At 45.5% G+C, this 14,772-nt stretch overlaps 2 protein-coding genes across 15 annotated transcripts in view; one reads left to right on the top strand and one right to left on the bottom strand.

Annotated features, from left to right (window-relative positions):
* The window catches only part of PODNL1 (podocan like 1), a 36,076-nt gene that overhangs the window by 6,816 nt on the left and 14,488 nt on the right, over window positions 1-14,772 (top strand). For 4 of the 9 annotated variants that reach the window (XM_061613859.1, XM_061613858.1, XM_061613860.1 and 1 more), the window contains 4 exons: window positions 256-371; window positions 528-1,185; window positions 2,710-2,858; window positions 5,058-5,880. In XM_061613859.1, the coding sequence (XP_061469843.1) occupies window positions 256-371; window positions 528-1,185; window positions 2,710-2,858; window positions 5,058-5,184 (1,050 nt within the window). In that variant the 3' untranslated portion in view covers window positions 5,185-5,880. Of the gene's footprint in view, window positions 1-255; window positions 372-527; window positions 1,186-2,709; window positions 2,859-5,057; window positions 5,881-14,129; window positions 14,706-14,772 lie in introns of those variants that run through there. The other 5 variants (XM_061613857.1, XM_061613852.1, XM_061613853.1 and 2 more) reach the window with 3 other exon arrangements.
* Window positions 10,066-14,772, bottom strand: part of CC2D1A (coiled-coil and C2 domain containing 1A) — an 80,723-nt gene continuing 76,016 nt past the window's right edge. For all 6 annotated transcript variants that reach the window (XM_061613821.1, XM_061613820.1, XM_061613823.1 and 3 more), the window contains exons 27-30: window positions 13,696-13,822; window positions 13,424-13,500; window positions 13,157-13,204; window positions 10,066-12,160 (exon numbers count right to left, since the gene is read on the bottom strand). In XM_061613821.1, coding sequence (XP_061469805.1) covers window positions 12,140-12,160; window positions 13,157-13,204; window positions 13,424-13,500; window positions 13,696-13,822 — 273 coding nt within the window. In that variant the 3' untranslated portion in view covers window positions 10,066-12,139. The remainder of the gene's footprint in view (window positions 12,161-13,156; window positions 13,205-13,423; window positions 13,501-13,695; window positions 13,823-14,772) is intronic.

Here is a 14,772-nt window from a genome sequence, read left to right as displayed (position 1 = left end):
ATCTGAAGAGGTCCAAAGAAAGCTGCCCAATGTGGCATCACATTCTGCACTCTTGCGGTATAATATGTCATTTACGTTCAGGGACCCCTTGATCAAGATTCCCGCAATGTCCAGTTCTCTAGTTCTTGCATCAGCAGTGCTATGTCGATTGTATCTGATGGGGCAAGGTTGAAGCCTCCCTCTCTAGGCGACTTTTGGTTGGTGGGGTGGTGGCAGTGGAGGGCTCTTCCTTAACCTCAAGGCTCCACTTTGCAGAATAACCACATCTCCCGCATCCCTAAAGGGGCCTTGAACAGCCAGTGGCGCCTTCGAGAACTCTACCTGCAGAACAATAACTTGTCCAACAATGGCCTTGACACCTCCACCTTCAGGTAACTGTGGTAAAAACTGGGGCTACCTGTGGATATAAGTGGTAAAGCTCATAGGTTCCCTGTGGCCAGCTCTGGGAAACTGAAAGACGACAGGAAACCAGAGGCCAGATGTTGCTTTGGTAGATTCCCTAACATCCAGCTCTTGCTTCTCTACAGCCGGCTGAAGAGCCTGGAGTACCTGGATCTTTCCAACAATAACCTGTCCCAGGTGCCTGCTGGCCTCCCACCAAACATTGCCATCCTTCATCTGGGCCGAAACCACTTGAGTGCCCTACCACCCGAACGCCTGAGCCGTGTGCGGAGCCTACAGTATCTCCTGCTACAGAGCAATGCCTTGACAGCTTCAGGGGTGCACCCTGAAGCTTTCTCCCGCCTACGTTCCCTGCACACACTCCACATGTACAACAACCGGCTCGAAAGCATCCCACCTGGACTTCCTCGGCGGGTCCGTTCCCTTATGTTGCTGCACAACCAAATTGCTTGCATTGGGTTGGAAGACTTTGCTGCCACCTATGCTTTGGTTGAGCTCAATCTAAGCTACAACCGGCTTTACAGTGCCCACATCCATCGCCTGGCCTTCCGCAAACTGAGGCGCCTGGAGACCCTGGACATTTCTGCCAACCAGCTCACATACCTGCCTGCTGGGCTGCCCTCCAGCCTTCAGGTCCTCCATCTTCAGAAAAACCAGCTTAACTCCCTTTCTCCAGAGCCATTGGTCAACCTCACTATGCTCAAGGAGCTGCACCTGGCACACAACCGCCTGCGGATCAGCAGTATCTCCCCAGGCACTTGGCAGGAGCTGCATGGGCTCAAGGTAAGATTGGGGTCAGGGGGGGTTCATTCTTCAGAATTTGCAGGCCAGTGGCTAAGAACCGACTTTTAGGGCAGTAATAACATGGCAGAGGCTGGGCTGGGTTTGTTGGAAGATTCAGGACAGACAAAAGGAAGTACTTCTTTACTCAGCGCATAGTTAAACTATGGAATTTGCTCCCACAAGATGCAGTAATGGCCACCAGCTTGGATGGCTTTAAAAGAAGATTAGACAAATTCATGGAGGACAGGGCTATCAATGGCTACTAGCCATGATGGCTGTGCTCTGCCACCCTAGTCAGAGGCAGCATGCTTCTGAAAACCAGTTGCCGGAAGCCTCAGGAGGGGAGAGTGTTCTTGCACTCGGGTCCTGCTTGCGGGCTTCCCCCAGGCACCTGGTTGGCCACTGTGAGAACAGGATGCTGGACTAGATGGGCCACTGGCCTGATCCAGCAGGCTCTTCTTATGTTCTTATGTTTTCAATTGGGGCATGGGAAAAGAGTTATCCTGGGAAAAACAGGAAGAAATGTAGGCAGGGAGCTTGTCTTTTAATCTGCAAAGGAAAAAAACAGCAACAGCTGAGGAAGGCATATTTTCTTCTCTCACAATACCTAGAACTTTGGGTCACTCAAAGTTGAATTCCAGTCGATTAAGGATAGACAAAAGAAAGTGCTCTTTCACACAATGCAAGACACATACAGGATTCATATAGCTACAAACAGTGACAATAGCTACACACATTACAAAGGGGTTAAATTCACGGTAGCTATTTACCACGACTTATAAGGGGACCCTCCATATACAGAGGCGGATTCCTTCTATTGTGCAGGTGGCAAAGAGTGAGAGGGGACTTGTGATCTGGCCACTGTTAGAAACACAACACTGCTCTTGGTGGAACCAACAAAACAATTATTTTGTTCTCAGGCAAAGTTTGGCATACAAGTTTTGCCCCCCCACCCACACGTACATTATAGCAGATGTTGGTTGCGTTTCCCTGGAGAAATAGGTTTTATCTCCTCAAACTATGCCTAAAACCTGGATTCTTTGCAATTTAATAATTCCATATGTTGAGCTAGTTTTTATGTCTGATTACAAAGACTCAAAATTTATTACATTTCTACAGTGAATTGGGTTCACAGCCAACTTTGCACTCTCTCCTTCAGCTGTTTTAATAACTATCTTGGAACACAGACAAGAATATGGCTCTTAAAGGGCCATCTTAAAGCATTTGTGTGCTTGAAGCAGAAAATTAAGACATCACCTCTCATGGACCTAACATCTGTGTTGCAAAGGGGCACGTCCACCAGACGTTCTCTTGTACTGGTCAATTTAGGGCTATGGTGCTCTTATGCGACCCCAGCTCATTTCACTGGTGCTGGTGGAGGAAAGCCAAATGGACTGTGTTGTCTCCCTATCCCCCAATCCAGGTCAGATCTGCCTATGTCCAACTCTTGATATCCTTAAATGATGCTCTATATCTGACAGAGGCCTCTGAGTCTCCAACGTTTTCTTGGTTTTGCTTCCCCAGCTCCTAGATCTGAGCTACAATGAGCTGTCCTATATTCCTCCAGACCTACCAGAGTCACTGGAATATCTATACTTGCAGCATAATAGGATTGCTGTCATTGTGGCTGAGGCCTTCCTCACAACACCCAACATCCATGTCATCACTCTCAGGTAAAGGAAGTGACAATTGCCTACAAGTGTTTGGAGGTGATATTACATGGCTGCTGCTCATAAAGGAGAAAGGGTGCTTTCATATGTGTGTGTGTGCCCGTGCATGTGTGTATATTCCACTTTAAAATACACATGAGCCAAGGCATCTGATTGCTGTTGTCTGTATTTTAATGGTAAAATGAATCAAACAAAAAGCACCATGCACTTTCTCTTTGCATATGAAAGAGCACTTGTGTAATCTGCACTTAGAAATCTGCAGAAAGACAATTGAAATTCCACACCAAGAAAAGGTATATTCTTATACCTGCTTTAATTACATGAATTATTTTGCACAATTTATTCTGCAATTTTGCATAGTTTACTCTCATTTTGTTATTCATGGAGAGGGCCAAGAAGTTATACAGAATACTGATAACTCTATATTTTGACCCTTGAAAATTTTATTCTCTTTCCAAGATTTTTATCTTGGGTTTTTGAGATAAGAGGCAGAGAGTTACACATTCACGTTTACCTTGACATCCTGAAAAGAAGATAAAACATTTAGGACAGACTTCTAAGCGACTGAGATCATGTGTAGTTTGGCCTCAAGGGGCCTGTACTTGAGCAGATAATAAATACAAATATTCCCCTAGCTAGTGTGTAACAGGACATTCCACCTCTAATTTCTTCACACCAAATACTGGTGATGCCTGTCAATATTTGCAGGTCTATCTATGCATTTTTAGATACTCTTCAAATGCTGGACATTCACTGTTACATTCAGTCATTTATTAACAAACAAACACAGAAATAATCTACATAGAAACTGGAAGCAAAAGCAGTTGTAAAAATTAATAAGATGGAGTTTGACTCTGCAGACAATGAGTATAATCATATTGGGTTGTATGCAACGTAGCGCTAGGGAGATCGTTTCATCAGTGCATTCTGCTTGTCCAACAGAGGGTGGAGGAAATCCTGTTGCGCTAACAGGAGTCCTTGCACTGGTTTCTGCTAGTGCAATGGTTGAATACAGCCCACTGTGATTAATACAGATATTTCATAGGTAGAGACATTGAGACATGATAATCCATCCTACATGGAAAAAATTATAATGAACATTTATTTTCTAATATTACTTACAAGAACCCAGAATCAGAAGATTTCACCATGAAGTAGTAAACTTTTCATGGTGTTTCTAATAGGTGTTGATTTCTCTGTTGAGTGAGGTTCCTTTCCTCTCCTTTCCCTCCTCTCCAAAAGACTCTGCTTACATGAATTGAAATTCTGAACAGAAGGTACCAGAGATTAGAGTTTATCTGGATCTTGCTAAAGAAACAATGTGGACACAGATTTCTTTAACCAAATTAAGCATATGTACAGATCTACATAACATGAGTGTTGAGTCTGTGGTGCAATCACAATGCTTTGTGCAAAGGTAATCTCTTATGTCCCAGACTCTGCTCAGGGAAAACCTGTGTTTGGAAGAGAAGCTGGCTATTTGCAGCTTGAGACTAACATCACAAAAACCTCTGTCATTCTTAAGTAAACGCACAAAAATATGCTTTAAAAAACAACAAATTAATATGCATTTCATATATATGCATGCAGCACTTTCAAAATAAAAAAGGCATACAGAAGGCAGCCCATCTTAAACAGGGAAGGGAAAACAGGAGTGACTAAATCATTGGATCTGGTGATTAGTCTGTCACTTGTATTTGCAACAGGGGAGGAAATTGAGCTCTGCCTGTGTCTTTTTGATATGCCTGTATGTAATCAGAAAATGCACTCATGAAAAGGGGTAGAGAGCCTTTGGTCCAAAATTCCATAGTTTCCAAGCCCTTTGTGGATTTCACAGAACCTTTGTACACCAATGAATTTATTTAAAAAATAGTTACCTTATTAACTGGAGACTCTGACTGTAAGAAGTCTACCCAGCAGAAAGAAAATTTAACAGAAAATTGATGGCAATTGAGAAAAGCAGATAATGGCAAGGCACGACAGCAACATTAAGGCTGCATGCATTTGCAGTTGAGGCACAATTATTCTCAAGTTGCAAACTGTCAACATGCATAGGGTTGTGCTGTAAGGGAATCAGATTCATGACTCCTTTGAATTAAATCCACCATCTGGAGCTGCATCAACATTCCAGGAACTTTTTTTTTTAATAAAATAAATCAGAGGCTGCCCCATTTCACACAAATATCCTCCCTTGTTTTCTAGATCCAACCATTTATTGGCAGCCAATGTGTCTGAAGCAGCATTTGCAGATCTGAATCTGTTGGAGGTAGTGGACACAACAGGGAATCCAGAGCCCATCAACATCTCTCTGCTGCAAGCTGGGCGCTAGGGAGGTGGCCCAGAGCAGGTTAGGTTTTTGAACCCACCAGGGCCTAAACGCTGGGGAAGTATGTATTCAAAAAACCAAATCACCCTCGTTTCCAGCTTCTGCTGGAATTATTGACCACTGAAAAATAATCTAGCGATCAGGAGCTTTCAAAACAGGAACTTGTTATATGTGTGCTATATTTGGGTGGCTAACACAAGCTCTATGTTGAACTGAACAAGGGCTGAAACATTGGCTTGGTTTATATCGAAGCAAGTGAGTAGAAACAGTTAAGTTTTTACTGTGCCAGTAAACTTATAAGCTAAATTGTACCACTTCAGACTGCAAGCAGGGGCTCATATGACTGATTGCTCCTAGATATAAATAAAATACATCCCACCTTGAAAACTAGGTCTGCTTCCTGACTGCTGGCTCCTAGTATTACACCCAGTCATTTCTACAAGCTATGTGACAAGCTACAAGTGGAATTGCAATTAACTTTCACATTATTGGAAGTATTATGCTTTTTCTGTGTGTATATCCTGCTGTATTCCATCCACACTAGTGGGCATGACATCGTAGCTGCTGTGGGTGGGGCCATTTGCAGCTCAGCACACATTCACTATAACCTTTGAGGCAGGCAGCATTTTATGACTCAATGTTTAATTTTTTTAATATTGCTCTTTTAATTATCACTAATTAAACAAAAACATTTTCTATTTTTTAATTCGAAAGAGGGCTATAGTGCTATATCATACTGCTAAAACGTTAATTTATTATGGTGCTATAATACTATAGTACAATAATGCTATAGCATTATGTTATAGCGCTAAACTTTTCATTAAAAATAATTATTAGGAAAAATGTTTTAGTGATAATTAAAAAATCAGTTTTATTGATCATAAAATGGTGCCCACCACAAAAGTTATAATAAAATGTATGCTGTGATTGTTGCCCAGCAGAGTAGTGCTAAAGGCATCTTACATCTGTAGAGAATATACTACTCTTTTGTTCTTCTGAAAAAGTCAAGAGTTTCTGTGTTCTGAGAAAAGGCAGAAGAACCAAGGGAAAATACAGAATGACAATGTTGTGCTGATGCCCTGTAAAAAGTGGTGAATGAAGCTTGGCTAGTATGGAAGCACCTCACATATCATGGAGAAGGGTTCTAACTTTGCCTATTCCCAGGCATGGTAGTTTTCTGCATGGAAGGAATTTTGTTGAGTATGGAGAAACATTCAGTCCTGCGAGCTCTACCTGCAGCTTGAGATGTTACAACCCAAACACAGGTTTATTTATTTTAAGCATTTATGTACTCTTTCACATATATAATCTCCAAAGCAGTTTGCAAAGTGCTAGCGCTAGCACCACCAATTGAAAACCTTCCATGTGGTCTCATAAATCCTCTGTGTGGAAGCTGTGCACAAAGCCAGTATGTTGTTGATAGACTTTCCTCTTTCAGTGAGCGCCGTTCAATCTTCACATGTGTAACTGTAGCCAGTCTGGATCTGGGTGGAGCAAGGGTCCCTGGGAGAGAAGGTATTGTCTCCGGGGAAGCCTCCAGGGTAGGGCAGAACTGAGGTCCACCAAGTCAGAGAACCATGGACATCTGGGCCAGTGGGGAGCTATGACCACTGCCTGGGCTTGAAGAGCTCTGACTCTGTGCAGGAACCTGGTCAGGAGTGGCAGAGGCAGGAAAGCATACAGGAGACCTCGGGGCCAGGTAGCTGACAGAGCGTCCACCTCCTGAGGCTTGGGCTGCCTGCCAGTACTGAGACATGTACCTGTTTAGTTATGCATTTCTCTTGGGAGCAAAAAAATCTATGCATGGTGTGCCCCACCTCTGTGCTAGTTGATGGAACACATCTCTGTGGAGCACCCACTTGCCCTGGTGAATTTGTTCTCTGCTCAGCCAATCTGTCTGGGTGTTCAGAGTTCCCTACACATGAATCATCGAGATGGACACCTGGTGCTGCTCTGCCCACTGAAACAGACAATTGGTTTCCTTCTGTAGACAGTCCGATCTCATGCTCCCCTGATGGCTCAAATTAGCCTTGGCCGTGACTTAACACTTGGGCTTGTGGAAGAATGGATAGGAATTGCTGGAGTGCCAGCCTGATCACCCTGAGTTCCAGTCAGTTGATTGACTGTTCTCTCTCCAGTCCATCCCAGTTCCCCTGTGCAAAGTGAGTTAGGCATGTAGCCCCCCATCCCATAAGGCTTGCATCTGTGGTTATGACTGTGGCTGAGGGGTGCCAGCCCCTTCCACAGATTGGGTTGATGACGCCACAACAACAGAAACTTCCTCACCTCTCTGGTTACCAACACTAGGCCTGTCCACTGCTGTGTGATTTTGTCCTCATAGGGCAGCAAAAGCCATTGTAACGCCTGGGAGTGGAAACATTCCCAGGGCATTGAGTCAATGGCCGCTATCATGGAGCCTTGTAGCTTGGCCAAGTCCCTCAGGTGGACAGGGTTGCTGCGGAGACAAGTGAGGAGCTGATACTGAATCTTGGATATCCTGGCTGCCAATAGGCATAACTGGGACTGCACTGTGTCTATCACCACTCCCAGATGTAGACATTGCGCCGGTTACAGATGGCTTTTGGCCACGTTGATGACAAAGTAATGGGTTTCTAAACAGTTGATTGTAATCATCACGCCCCATCTTGCCCCCTGAAGCGACGGTGCTCAGACCAGAAGGTTGTCCAGATAGGGGTAAACATGTACCCCTTGAGTGCGCAGTCTCACTACCGCTGCCATGAGTTTTGTGAAAACTCAAGGGGCAGATGAGAGTATTGCTGTTGGCCAACCTCAGAAAATGGCGATGCTGAGACCAAACTGGGACATGGAGATATGCCTCCATGAGATCTATGGAAGCCAGGAAAACTTCAGGCTGAATCACTTCCGCAATTGACCAAAGTGTCTCCATCGTGAATTTCCTGGGCTGGATGAATCTGTTCAGGAATTTCAAATCCAAGATGGTGTGGAAGTCACTATTGTGTTTGGGCACTGTAAAAAACAGAGAGAAAACCCCGGAGGAACACTGAAGTTCTGGCACCGGTTCTGTGGCGCCTATATCGATGAGATGAGCTATGGTGTCCAGGGTTCTTTGTCTTTTTTTTAGATTGCATGCTGGTGGTGCTGATCTCCACTTGTCTCTGGGAATAGTCAAAAATTCCAGGAAATACCCTTTCATGACTGTTTCTAATAGCCACTGGTTGGATATGGAGGCTGCCCAGGCACTTGCGAAGAACTGCAGCCTGCCCCCTACTTGGAGGTCCGCAGCATCATGACTGAGCCTGCTTGGAGCTGGGCTTAACCTGATGTTGTCTGCTGAAATTTCTACCTGTCATGGAGACTCAAGGCTGCTGGTGTCTGGTGTTCCATGATAAGTTCCAAGAACCCCAAAACTGTCTGTTGTTCCTATATGTGAAGAGAGAACCTTTAGAATGAAAGGATTGACCTGATTTCTTTCTAGTCTTGCTCTCTTCCTTCTTCCTAGCCTTGGGCAAGGCCTTCTTATCCTTGGTCTCCACCAGATGGTGATCCAGTGACTTGCCAAAAAGCTGCTCCCCCCCCCCATATAGAGAAGAATGGACAGACTGGTCTTGGAATGATGATCCATCTCCCATTAAGCCAGATGTTCCACCTCACCACTATGGAGTACCCTAGAGCCTACGCAGAATACTGCAGGCTGTCCAGGGATGAATCAGCCAGAAATTCCACAGTCCTGACCAGCTTGGAAAGGTCCTCCCTGACATGCCTGGGATCAGGAGGGACTTCCTCCATTAACGCTCTGTTCCATTTCACCGCTGCTCGGTCTAGAAAGGAATTAGCTGCTGAGGCCCTCATGGAAAAAGCCAAAGCTTCATGCGCGCACGTAAGGGCTGAGTCGCTACACCTGCCACTCGGGTCGGACAAAGTGTCCCTTCCTTAAGGATAGCTGTTTTGGCCCCTAAGGGTGATACCGATTCATCTATGGCTGGAACCTTCAAGCTATCCATAACCGAAGCAGGAAAGCTATATAGCTTCCTAGACAATATGTGAGGTTTTTTGGGGCTTGGCCGGCTGCTCCCAATATTCCTTGACTATGTCATGAAAGAACTTAGGGAAAGGAATGCTGGTGAAACTTTCCCCTGACCTGGGGAAGACATCTGAGCAGCCTTGTTGCCCCTCCTCCACCACCTCTGTTTGGGTGGTGACCTCCTTAGGTAACTCCAGTTGAAGGCATGCCATAGCTTTGGTCACTAGAACAAGGCAAGTATCAGGCAAATACAGACTCTCGTAGGTAGAAGGAGGAGGTGGGACTTCCTCCCCAGACAATTCCCCTTCTTCCTTCTCCGACTCCTCTGCACCTGAAAAATACCACCCACCTGCCCCTAATCTGGGCTAAGGGAGGTGACTCTGGAGGGATTCCAGGTGTTGGAAGTGCGTACTTTACACTGCACCCCAGACTTGCAAAGGCTTCTGCAGGGAGCTGTAGAGTGAGCTGGAGGAAGATGACAGTGAGCATGCCTTGCCATGCTTGGGCCACTTCCTCTTCCTCAAACATTTGGCTAATGAAGCCCCCGCCTCCATCATAGCCTTACTAAACCATGCCATCATGGAGGAAGATGCTATATCCTCTGAATGATGTCTAACTTTCTTGGAGCACTCACCCCCTCCTCCCTGCCGAGATGGAACTTGTGGCGTGGTCCTCCCTGCCAAAGGAGAAGGTAACATGGCCCACCATTGAGGCTAACGTGCTGAGAGTTGCTTATTACATTTTGCCCACACTGCCCCTTTGGATATAGGCCCTTCCCTCCTTCATTGCATTTGTAATCTGTATTTCTGCCACTTGCAAGATTCCACATGAATTACGTTTTCTTGCCCAGACAATCCAGTGAACACAATAGAAAAGAAAAGGAGGTTTCATCAAGGTTTTATTACTGGGGCAAGATTCCAGTATGGTTTTTACAGAGGCTTTTAGAACTCCTCCTAAAAACTTTATATATTTATGTCACTTTAAGCATAAAATAAAGCTGTAACAGACAGATTCACAGCTTCTGGTTTTTAACATTGGCTTTCAACAGCTCAGGTTGACCAACAACCTCAGAGGCAGGCACTTGTATAACAATCTGATTTCCTTAATACCCAGGAGGAGATTAAAGGAGGGGGGTAAGAAAAAAAAGGCTGACCACAACAGGCAGGAGGAGTTAAATTTTGGTTTAAAAAGGAATGTAGGTGGGGGGCAGGGAAGACAGTGCAAGATCTAACCCACAGCTCAACACCTAATCCATCCTGAGCAGCAGCAACCCTGAGTTAATTTCTTATCCTTTAAAATGTCTTTAATCTAATATAGGAAACAGAACACTTCCATAAAAGGTCACATTTCCAGCTGCCAAAGGGGAGCCAGTCCCCACAAGGCCACACTGATGTGCCCCAGTGCAGAAAATGCACATTCCACAGGCTACAGCAATATACCTTCCCCATCTGTAGGGACTAGATAGGATGCGCGATTCTTGCTACTAGACACCATTTCCCCATTAAACAGAAAGGGTATGAGGTCCAGGAGGCGCCAGCTCAAGCACTGCTCTAAACCATTTGAGGCTGCAGCCAAAGGATTGTATCCCGTAAGTCATGTGCACACCAGAACAGAGCTAATGCTCCATCAATCTGGTTGTCAACATGTCATCACTGGTGGAGAAAAACCTGCTCTGTGCTCTTTAGAGGTCAAAGGGAAGGGGACATTTCTTATGTTTTTCTCTAGCATGGGGCAAAAGTCTCAATCCCATATTTCTTCCTTTGGCAGTTGAAAAGCAATAATAATAGTCATATTTTTTTAAAAAAGCGGCAGCACCCTCAGAGATAAAGACCCAGCAGCAAGCCTCAGTCATTAAGTTCAGTACATTTGCTTCCTTGCCATGGGCTGTACTGAGGGCAGGTCAAGAAGGATGCCACCTGTGCAGGCCCTTCCATCGCCACTGAAGGATCTGAACAAACCTGAGGTAAGGTCAGAGGCTAGGTTCTCATGGGAGCTGGCTAGCAAGACTTTACACATGGCATCCAACTGGGTCTTCCTGACCACTCAGGCGGGATCATGTCAGTCAAAAGGCTCTCCACAGCCACCAAAGGAAGAAACCAAAATAAGGGCAAACAAGCAGAACTCAGAGAGGGGTGTGCAAAGTGCCTGGTGCAAGGGTGGTTGGGGTGGACCTACAAAGGGGACTGTGAACTGAATGCAGACCTCATAGGCTGAGGGGTGAACTAGGATTACCCCTTGTGTTTAGAAGGTGCCCAGTTCCCAGATGAGTCACCTCAGTACATGTTGGATACTGTGGGGCCTTCCCATCTCTGGGAGTAAGAAGGCAATGAACTACGGGGATGTCTACACTACAAGCTGAAAAGAGTTGCAAGCCTGCCTAACTGACACAACTCTGGCTCAAAGAATTTTGGAAACTGAAGTTCCATCAAGGGGCTCAGAATTTTCAGCACCCTCCCAAAACTATAATTCCCAGTATACTATTGGGGGAGGGTGGGAAGCCAACTGTTCAAGCTGGTTTTGATTTGTAAATGGGGGTGCACTCAGCCGTTGCAGCTAGAACAGCTGAGAGAACACAGAGAGAGGAATTTTTTCTTTCCTCCACAAAGGCCCAGCAGCCTGAGAAAGTGGCTGAGCCAGAGGACAGAATGCAAAAGCAACAGTCACCTAGATTGTCTCTATTTGTCTGGCAATGTCACATAACCTGCCATGCTGATAGGAAAACTAAGGGAGTTTTCGCTCATTCTTATTAACTTAGTGACATCTAGGAAGAGCCCCCAGCCAGAGGCACCATGAGCTAAAGTAACCTTGCAGCATTACTGCCCCATCTGCACTAATACAGCCCTACCCACCCGGCTCTCCCAACCCCAGTTCTCCCACAATGGGCAGAAGGCCATGTATGAGAGTGCAGTTGCTTGGCCAGGAGATTCTAGGGACTTTCACACTTCCGTCCTTCCTTCATCTGCGAAACTTCTGCAACTGGAAGACAAATATATTGGCCAATTAGTGCTTCTATCAACACCATCTCTTCACAGGAAAAGGGAGAGCATAAGCCAGGGGTGGGGAACCTATGGTGGCCCTTCACTTGTGGTTGGACTTCCAACTCTCTCTAGCCCTGGTCAGCATGGCCAATGGTAAGGGATGATGGGTGTTGTAGTTCCCTAACAACTGGAGGGCCTCCGGTTCCCCAGCCCTATCATATACAGTACAGTTTATTTATTATGGACAGTTATATATTGCCCTGTAAGCAAATTCCCAGGGTGGTTTACAGAAAAAAGCAAACCACACATGCCACCTTAAGCTCCTTGGAGGAAAACTGGCTATAAATGTAATAATAAATAAATGAAACTGCTAACATGACAGACGCCAATAAAACATAAAAACTAACAATGCAGCAGATATCAAAGCTGCATTAAAAACCAACAGAATCAAATTAAACAAAAGTTTGGGGAAATAACTTACTTCCGAATATTTCAATATAAGGTAGGTTTGTATGGAGACAAGACCAGGTTACTTAAGGGACTGCCTAAGCCATGAAGGAGCTGAAAAGTTTAGAACTAGCACTTTGAATTGGGCCTGGAATCAGACTGGAAAGTGCAGGCCTATGTCATACTTTGCTTAACTGTGGAAGAGGCTGAGCAACGTGCCAATGGACAGGGACCCTGACCCAACAACAGAAGATGAAGGAAATCCATTCTGCAGAGCACTCTTCCCAAGAGTGATCTGGGAAATAACATAACGAGCCAATAGTACTGAACAGCTCTTTGTGCTACAGGTGCTTGGCTTAAATAGCACTACTTAAAATCCGTTCAGAAAACCCTCTTTCAGTCACCCCACAAAAGACAGAGAGGATCAAGGAAATCAGGCCCAAAGCCTGGAAAAGTCTCCTTTCATTCAATTTGCTTTGACCGTTCCAGGGGGAGGTGGGTGGGTGAGAACAACAGAAACAGCTTGCTTGACAATAGGCACACTCACCTCACTCTCAACCAGATTGCGCTTGTAAAGGGCATCTTTAGCTGCCTCCTGCCAAATAAACACAGCAAAGGGCACTTAAGTTAACAAAGGGGTTTAAACTGCGCTAGGCAGGGTGTAATCCCATCGCTCCTTTAAGTAGGCAGGCATCGAGGCAACCAAGACGCAACCAATAAGTTACAACGGAGGAACTCAAAGGCTTTAAGACAGGATCTGTGTCCCCCCTCCCCCATCTACAAGATAAGTGGGTGGGTGGCCGAGAAACCATACCCGCTTTCCTTCATTGCCAAGGCGCCGTGCTGCCTCTGTATACCATTGCTGGTACCGCTCCAATTGTGTCAGGTATTCTGTGGAGTGAAGATCAGACATGGTTGGGGAACAGCTCAGAAGTCAAGCTGCTTTTCCTCATCCTCACCCACTTAGCCTTGGCAGGCAGTGCTTATTAATGTGCCAGTCTAGTATGAACTATCAGAAAGGGAAAGCATTCATTTTCCCAACCACTGAGAATGGGGCCCTCTGGCTGGGTTTTCCTCCCAACGTACCTTTCATGATTGCCGGGCCTCCATGTTGAAGCTGCGACTTTTGCCACTGGATCATCCGGATGACGTTCTGGTGCTGCTCTACCAGCTCACTGGGAAGTCGTTGACCAGCCTGCTTGTACCCTGCCATCTGCCACCAAAACGAGGTTTGTATGTTCCAAGGGAAAGGACAAGAGAGCACACAACCCCCAGGTGTAAAATGTGGATATTCTGGGACCAAGTGTGGTCCAGCTTGTGGTCCGTGCAGCCACACATGGGCTGGAAATCAGTACAGATAATGTCTGCTTTTCCAGGACCATAGCATCTCTGAGCAGTACACCTGAACAGGTGGTTGAGAGAGTTAGACATTGGAAAAGTAGGAGAGCACCCGAGATCTCCAACCACGTAAATGCAGAAGGAAGATCATGTAGATTTGTAACAGAGTACTTCTCTTTTAGACTGGCATGGAGTCTGCAGAATTCAGGGAGGACGGGGTTGATTACTGTAACGTGCCCTGTGTGGGGCTGCCCTTGAGATTGGTCCAGAAGCTGCAGCTGGTGCAAAACACAGCAGTACAACTGCTGAGTAGAGGAGGACATTGCCAACGTGTTACTCCACTGTTGAAAGAATTGCACTGGCTGCCAATTAGCTACCAGGGTAAGTTCAAGATGTTTGTTTTGGTATATAAAGCACTATGCAGCTTGGGACCAGGATACTTGAAAGACCGTCTTACCCCTTATATACCCAGTTGATCACTGCACTCTGCATGCGAGGGCCTCCTGCAGATACCATCTCATCAGAAGGTCCATTCCACACAACACAGGAAGCGAATCTTTAGTGTTGTGGCACCTACCCTTTGGAATTCCCTCCCCTTAAACATTAGACAGGCACCATCTCTGTTGTCTTTTTGATGCCTACTGAATACCCTTCTCTTTCAACAAGCCTTTTAAGTAGAGACCTTATCCCAGTCCACATATGTGTTGGAATTGTTTTTCAGATGTTTTTAAAAGAGTTTTTTTTTTAAATTAACTTTTTTTAAAAGATGTTTTGTTTTTCAGATGTTTTATAACTGTTTTTAGTGTTTTGTCATTTGTTTGCCAC

The sequence above is a fragment of the Rhineura floridana genome, chromosome 3 (assembly GCF_030035675.1).
Source record: "Rhineura floridana isolate rRhiFlo1 chromosome 3, rRhiFlo1.hap2, whole genome shotgun sequence".
Lineage (NCBI taxonomy): Eukaryota > Metazoa > Chordata > Lepidosauria > Squamata > Rhineuridae > Rhineura > Rhineura floridana.
Note: the sequence above shows the minus strand (reverse complement) of the source record. Positions and strands in the feature narration are given on the sequence as shown.